General features: G+C 55.7%; 1 protein-coding gene across 1 annotated transcript in view; it reads right to left on the reverse strand.

Moving 5' to 3' along the window:
• Positions 1-2,409: 2,409 nt before the first annotated feature.
• Positions 2,410-7,903, reverse strand: part of HYOU1 (hypoxia up-regulated 1) — an 18,050-nt gene continuing 12,556 nt past the window's right edge. The window contains 6 exon segments of the mRNA XM_015428054.1: positions 2,410-2,482; positions 3,446-3,529; positions 3,744-3,981; positions 5,693-5,777; positions 6,242-6,375; positions 6,850-6,972. Coding sequence (XP_015283540.1) covers positions 2,421-2,482; positions 3,446-3,529; positions 3,744-3,981; positions 5,693-5,777; positions 6,242-6,375; positions 6,850-6,972 — 726 coding nt within the window. The 3' untranslated portion in view covers positions 2,410-2,420.

Raw genomic sequence — 7,903 nt, forward strand, 5'->3', positions numbered from 1 at the left:
GCGATAGGGTGCCCAGCCTCCAGGTGGGGCCTGGAGATCTCCCGCTGGCAGCGGGGGGGGGAAGGCTCCCTCGCGCGCGCCCGGACGGGGCCTCCCCTCCAGCCGAGTCTCCCGTGTGTCTCCCTGGAGGGCCCGGGGCGCTCCGACGCACGCTCCGCTCAGAGGAAGCAGCCGCTGAAACGGCGCCCCCCTCCCGCCCCACCGAAGCCGCCGCCCACCTAAGAGGCGCCTCCGCGCAACCTCAACCCGGCCGGGCAGCGCCACGGAGAGGCCAGCGACGAGCGCAGGCCGGGAGAGCGCGCTTGGCTTGGCGGCCAGAAGGCGCCGGGCGGGGCCCCCGCAAGCTCGCGGACGGCGGTAGGCCGGGGGGGGGGACCGCCCAGCAGGGACCCGCCAGACCCAGCCAGCCAGCCAGCCCGCCCTCCTCCCCGCCGAGCCCCGGGACGCGCCCTTCCCCCTCCGACCAGGCGGGGGAGCCCACGAGCCGCCCCGGCGCAGCCAGGCCACATGGCCGCGGACTCCGCCCCCCCCGCCGGACCCGGAAGGCGCCCCCCGCTCCCGCCCCTCCCCCGCCGCCAGGGGGCGCGCTGGGCGACTGAGGCAGAGGCGAGGCAGGCGGTAGAAAAGCACGTCGGTTTTATTGGAACCATTTTCTTTACAGAAGGAAACGAATCAACCAAAAACCAAGCCCCCCCCCCCGGAATGAGAGCCAGGGCAGGGAGGAAGGAAGGGAGGGAGGGCAGCTGGTGGGCTCTCTGCTGCCCCCTCCCCTCCCGAGGAGGGGGGGTGGAGACACACTATGGGAAACCCCACACAGGTGGTCCCAGAGGGTGGGGGCACCCTCCTCCCACACCCAAATACTTTTCAGGGAACCCAGGATTTTACATTCAAGGTCCATGTGCTCTCCTGTCACAGTAGAACGCGCCACGCACTGGCCGGCACTGAGGTATGCAGACAACAAAGGCCCCACTTCCCGTATGGCCCGCGACGCCATGCCCAGGTCCCCCGTCCCCCCGGGCTTAGACAGTGCTCTTTGCAGCCACCAACAGCATGAACCGTCTCAAACAATGGCAGGAGAAAGGCGCCGTGCACAGCTGTCCCCACAGAACTGAAGGGGATGGGTTGGCTCCTACTGTGTCCCAGCCGGGCTAACGCCTGCCCGCCTCCAGCACCTCCACATCCACCCCAAGCACCCAGGCAACAGAAGGCCAAACACTGCAGCATGAGACGAAGGCGTCTTACAAGTGATGTGGCAAAAGTATCAGAGCTGCTCAACGGGCTGAGGAGGGGCTGAGGAAGGACTCCGGGCCTGATCCAAGGCAGGCAGAAAGCGGTGGCTGAGGCTGTGCACCTGCCCAAACCAGCAGGGTCCAATTTGTGTTTTGCCTCCAGTTAAATCCTTGGGCAGACCGCCTGTTGTCTCTGCTGCTGGAAAGCGGAGCCTCAAGGCCCTCTTCGGCCAGATGCAGATCACCCACTCTTGATCTGCTCACGAGCTGAAGGGGTGTCCGGGAAGGCTAAGCCATTCAGCAGAAGGGGCACATACATGCACAGGAGAGGGCAGACTTTGTCAGGAAAACCTCGTCGGGGTGCCCAGGTTCTCATGGTACATGAGCAAACCCTGGCGCTGCCTTCCCACAGTAACAAGGAATGCTAGCGGAAGTTCACTGCCAAGAGCGCCGGCTGTGCTGGAGAGCAAAACAAGAGACAGCACTCAAGGACAGCGTGTGACTCAATCCCACTGAAGCAGAGGGCAGATACAGCAAGGCCTGCTTGTGTTACCACAGAAGAAATGGAAAGGGCCTCACCAGCTCCTCCAAAGTAACCAAACTTTGCCAGGACAAGTGGACAAAAAGAGGAAGGCTGCGGCAGAGCGAACACTTGCCAGGCTCCTGGGCAGGCACTTTAGGGCCTTCGTTTCGTAGCGTGACTGTCAGTTTCAAGGAGCCACTTCCGTCAGGTGCCACTGCTCTTTCATTAGTTTTATGTTGTACGGAGAAATGGCATCAACTTCCCTACCCTAAGATAAAGCTACAGCTGGAGGTTTCAAGTTGTTTCCATTTAAAAGGAGCTAACACACACTATTCCTTGCAGGATGAGGCCTGGCACAGAGTACTAGTACCTAAAACAGTTTGACGGGCAGCAAGTGGTGCGAGTGCTGCAGGAGTGCTGCAGAACACAGCCGGGGAGTGGGGGTGGCCAGCAGGGAACTCAGTGTCATCCCTAATACAGGAAACAGAGACAAGACAACAGACACCAAAAATAGCAACCAGGAAATCCCCAACAGCAGGTGGGGGAAAGACATACAGCTCTATTGCATTCTGCTTTCAGCCTGCCATTATCCACCAACCAGGTCCCTTAAGAAAACAACGGAGTTAACTGCAAATAAATAGACATCGACAAACGGGATTTCAGAACTGTTATAATTCATCGTTTGTTCTGGTGTCTTCTCTTGCTTCTGAATTCTTTTCTGTTTGTTGGTCTGTAATAGAAGAGAAGCAAATGAATCTCCAATGCATGCGGCAAGGGGCTCAAACCAGAATGCCCCGAAAAGAACATTTACCGCTACAAGAGGGCAGTGAATTGTCACGGCACACAGAAAAGACCACAGGCATGCACACACTTCCTTTCACTTGAACAGTGTAACAAGGCCATGGGAGAAACAGATGGGGCATCCACAGAGGAAAACCTGCCCCAGTTGTTATTTATACCTAGCCTGGTTGAACAACAACCATACTGTAGAGAAAGTACTTTTCTCCCTTTCTCACAATACAAGAACTCGTAGGCACGCCGTGAAATGGCTGAGCAGTCGGGTTAGGACAGATAAAAGGAAGTGCTTCTTCACCCAAAGAGTGATGAACACGTGGAATTCACTGCCACAGGAGGTGCTGGCAGCTACAAGTATGGACGGCTTCAAGAGGGAATTGGATAAACATATGTAGCAGAGGTCCATCAGTGGCTGTTAGCCACAAAGTATAGATATAGGAACTCTGGAGCAAGTGATGTTCTGTCTTCTTGGTGCCTGGGGGGGGGTGTGCAACAGTGTGAGGGCTCCTAGTGTCCTGGCCCCACTGGTGGACCTCCTGGTGGCACCTGGTATTTTTGGCCATTGTGTGACAGAGTGTTGGACTGGATGGGCCACTGGCCTAATCCAACACTGGCTTCTCTTTTATGTTAACAACAGGCTCTGACAACCCCATGACATTGTAGGGATGAGTAGGAAGGAAGGAAGGAAGCAAATTCTGTTTAATGGCAGCCCAGGACAGCAGCTGGGGAGGGCTGGGCAGGGGTAAAACAAATGGCAGAAACGCAACTCGTTTTGAGACACATCTGCTGCCTTACGTTGTTCCATGCTGTGGAGGCCACGGCTCCTGCACATGGAGGCAAGAGGAAGGCCATTCCACAGCCTGTCAGTTCCACCCCACTCCCAGGGCAGTCCACTGACCTGTGCTTGGTCTTGATTCGTCATCCAATACGGAGCTCTCCAGTGTGGGGGGCTCCTTGACAGGGCTGGCATCACCTGGTTTCTCTGTCCCAAGCAAAAGGGAAAAAAGACACAGACTGAATCAAGCTGCATCCAACTGGAGAGTTGTTGGGATACATGTAGTGACACCACCACCCCGCACCCTATTTTCATCATATAGAATGCAACAGCTGGGGGGGGGGGGCTCGTCTGAAGACTGCCCACTGTGGTGTTCAAATATCCAGGAGCCTTAAACATCTGACCCCCCCCCCTTGCTCACCTTCTTGCTTCTCCTCCTCTTGCTTCTCATCCTCAGGAGGCACGGTGGCATTCTTGCCCGCTTCTGTTTTCGTGGCGTTCTCCTTCTTCTTGGGCTTGGCAAACTTGGCCTTGTTGAGGAGGTACTGGACTTCCCTGTCCAGGGCGGCAATCTTCAGGTCGATGTCTTTGGAGAGCAAGATGGGCTTCTCCGTGGGGGGCAACTTGCTCTGCTCTGCCAGGGTCTCCTTTTTCCACAGCTGAAAGGACAAACCCACCCTGAGCCGTCCTTCACCAGGCAAGACCTGTCGCTTTCAGTGCTGCCCTCTGCTAGATGCCGACCCACCTGCTGGCCCCGCAGCAACCAGCGGGGGCCTTTCCTGGCCTCAGGCAAGACCCAACCTTCCCCTCTCCATGGGGGGAGCGAGGGGGAGAAGAGGAAGAGAATGAGGGGCCCAAGGCGGGCACTGCTGTCCCCCTCTTTGCTGTGGCCCTTCCTCCATACTTGGATCACATGTGAACTCAATTCTGCCATCAACGGGGAGGACCAAAGGGTGCTGTGAGGAATTAATTACCATATGGCAGTGTGTGTGGTATAGCCAGGAAATCCTAAGACTGTCTGGCAGCCAAAACTTCTAGCTCCTTTAGCATTTTGCACTGTTAGGTGGTGGTGACAGCAGGACTTGTGTATAGAAATTTTGCTTTCTGCTTTCTATAATCCATGCCTTCTTCTGTGATTACATTCTGATAACATGCTGTGCCTTGTTTCCTCTTGCTAGCCACATGGTAAGGCCAAATGGCCTGGATAGCCATGCCATAAACCCACATTCTTTCACACTTCCATGCCAAATGCCAGACCTCATGGCTACACTTTCTGGCCCCACATGCGACAAGTCACGTACTAAATGAAGTACCTGGGAAGTAGGTCAATTGCTTGCAGGCGTGGCCTCCAAACTTCTAGCCATTCCTGTGTTGCAGCTATGGGAACCAACAACTGGACACACCTATGTCCACTCGTGATTGGCCGAATGGCCACGGCTAATCATGACTGGAATTGGGCTATAATTGTTCAGTCCCAATGAGAGAGAGTCTCTTGCGCTTGCTCTCTGCTCCTGCTCTGTCTGCTTGTTTTATTGCACCTGAAATGCAGCCTTGAGGGACAAAGGACTGGCTTTGTGAATTGGACCACATGGTTGAGCAAAGATGGATTTTTCCTTCAAAATCCCTTGGACTGTTTGGATATTCCTGAACTTGGTAAATATGTATCTTTTACTGTATAGTTAAGGCAAATCGACTTAGGCTTGTTATTTTGGTAAGCTCTGGTAGTCTGTGTTAAGCTCTGTACTGAATAAAACATTCTTGTTTCTAAATGGTCTCTGATGTTGTACCTGAGTTCCAAGTCTAAACTCCTGTGCCTAAGCTGACCACAAGCTACCATTAAACGTAAAGTGTGCAGCTCTGAGTTGCTAATGTGTTAAATTCCAGATACCAACTGAGAGTTTGAACCTCTATTCTCAGGTTGGGAACCTCTATTCTCTGGTGGCATATTGTTCTGAAAACCTGAGAGGGTATAGCCTACCTCTGGGTTTGTTGTTTAATGTACTGTAAAAGTACAGGATTACCTCTCACCCCTGGACTGGCTTGAGGGGCTTAAACCTGTACAGGGTGGCAGCGGTGTCTCCTGTACATGGTAATCCTGTACATGGTGGCAACGGTGTCTCCTGTACAACTTTCTTAAGGCAAGAGACATTTCAGAGGTGGTTGGCCACTGCCTGCATATGCATCCTGGCCCTGGTATTCCTTGGAGTTCACCCTTCCAAATACTAGCCAGAGCTGACCCTGCTTAGCTTCTGCGATCTGATGGGATCGGTCCGGCTTGGGCTGCCCAGGGTTGGGGCCACTGTGAGGAGAAGCACAACCCTAAAGGCCGCCTGGGACAGAAGAGATCTCCTCACGAGCCCCTCTTCTTACCGCTGTCGCATTTATTGCTGTTTCCAGGGTACTCAGCTCCACCTCTGTGAATATCTGATCAGCCTCCGGGATCATTCGTGCTCCCCTGAAAAGCAAACAAGAACCTGGCTCGTTTCCTGGCCACAACCCTGCACTCACTCTCACCCCGGAGGGCAAGTCACACGTTCAGCATATCTGGGCTTCCCTGTTTAACTCAGACAAGGAACCGAACCTCCAGATTCTACATGGAAGTCCAAAACATTGTTCAAGCACAGCAGAAAAGCAGGCCCAGCAAGCTACTCTTACTTCTGCCCTGGTTCCTTCACCTGCATGGCCCCAGTGCCCTCCGGGACAGGGAGGCCCAACCACACCCCTGCCCCGCCTGTCCTCTCGTTGGTTTCCTTCTATGAGCACAGGGATACGTGCCACGTTGCCACGCTCGGGCTGAAACCCCGTGCTAGGAATTTCAACGTTTCGCTTCTCCCGGGAACTGCCCACAGCAGAGAACTTCAGGGAAATCCCATCCCCCCCCCCCCGTTCCCCCCCCAAACGCCCGCAGGGCACTCGTACTTGAGGAAGATGGTGGAGTGATTGAGCAAACTTTCCAGAGCGGCCAGGTGCTCCGGCCACTTCCTCCTCTCCTCCACACGGAAGAAAAGGCCCCGGCACAGCTTCTTCAGCTCCACAAGCCTCTCCTTGAGTTCCTGCAGATTGGAGCAGAAAGGAAACATTTGCAACAGACGGGCGGGCGGCACAGGCATCCGCCAGCGGCAGTCCTACAGGAGGGCGATGGCCGCGAGGGCTAGGGAGGGAGGGAGGATCGGCTGGGTGCCAGGCTGCCGCTTGGGATAGCCGTGGCAGTCCAGCAGTCACTGGCTCCCACCTCCTGGCCCTGTCCGAAAAAACCTAAGCCCCCCCCCCCCCCCCCCCCCCCCGCCACCCGCGCCGCGGCAAGTTCCCAGGATGTGCCCTGTGCAGGACTTCAAGCACCATCATGGCCCAGCAGAAACGCTAGGTTGCTTGCTACACTAGGAGTCCCGGGAATCTCCAGCTAATAGATCCCAGTTCGAGAGTGCTGGGAAAGACCCACCCCCCTGGAGGGCAGAGTGGGCCAAATGGTGTCAATTGACATGACGAAGCCCCTCCCTCTGGGCTCCGGGGAAAGAGGCCTGAAGCACCTTAGTTGTGGCTGCAAAGCCCTCCTCTTCCATCCAGGCGGAGGCTTCACTGAGCTTCTGGAAGATTCCTTCCCTCTCTGTCTCAGATGAAACAAGCTGGTACTCCGCTTGGTAGAGTTTGTCCTGGAAAAAGACACAAAGAGTCCGTCCTCTGAAGGGCAGGCAGAGCGGGCTCCCAACCAAGGGTGCTGGCCCTTCCTGATCTCATGAGCCTGACCACAGAAAGCAAAGCAACCTCTGCTTCGCCCAGGGGAAGAGCAGCGGCATTCCGTGAAGGCTCCAAAAATCTACACAAAGGGGCCACGCACAGGGATACCCGGGGGGGGAATCTCCAGATTTGCAGGGAAAATCTGAAAATTGTAAAGAAAATTGTCTCTGTGCTCATCCCCCCCCCCACAGTAACAAGTGACATTTGCGCGTGTGCCGTGTGTCACCCCCACCCCCTAAACCCTGGCGGACATCCTGGTTTGCCCAAGATGCTGCTGAACAAAACTTTTAAAAAACTGGCTGGGAGGTAAGAAAAATGGCTGACCGGGGGTGGGTGGGATGGAGATAGAGCAGCATTACAGCGGGGGGGGGGGGATTTAAAATGGAAAACTGAGAGACTGGGTTTGAGCGGGGAAAGCCCCAACCGAAGGGGCAGAAGTGGGGCCAGCAGAGGGATCCCCCCCCCCGCAATCTTTTAACCTGAAGACCATCCCAGCCTCTGGCCCCCGCCTCCTCCTCCTACCTGGGTCTCGAAGATGAAGGCCTCCAGGCTGTTGGCTGACTGCTCCCGCTCCTGCTTCTCAAGGTCTCTGGCAGTCAAGTCCTGCAACCTAAGATGGGATGGCAAAAAGCACCCTGGTCTCAGAAGAGCAGCCGACCAAGAGCACCCCGGTGCCGTTCCGAGCACCCCCGCCTCAACTCACAGGCTGAAGGACGGCCTGGAGAATCACCCAAACCTACTTCTTGATGGAGTCCTGTAGTTCTTCCGGCAGAAGCTCAGGTATGTCGTTCACGTCTAGTTCCACCGTGATCTCTTCCACGAGCTTCTGTTTCTTTGGAGGCTTCA

This window comes from Gekko japonicus, unplaced genomic scaffold, assembly GCF_001447785.1.
Source record: "Gekko japonicus isolate JY-2015 unplaced genomic scaffold, Gekko_japonicus_V1.1 scaffold1031, whole genome shotgun sequence".
In the NCBI taxonomy this organism is placed as follows: domain Eukaryota; kingdom Metazoa; phylum Chordata; class Lepidosauria; order Squamata; family Gekkonidae; genus Gekko; species Gekko japonicus.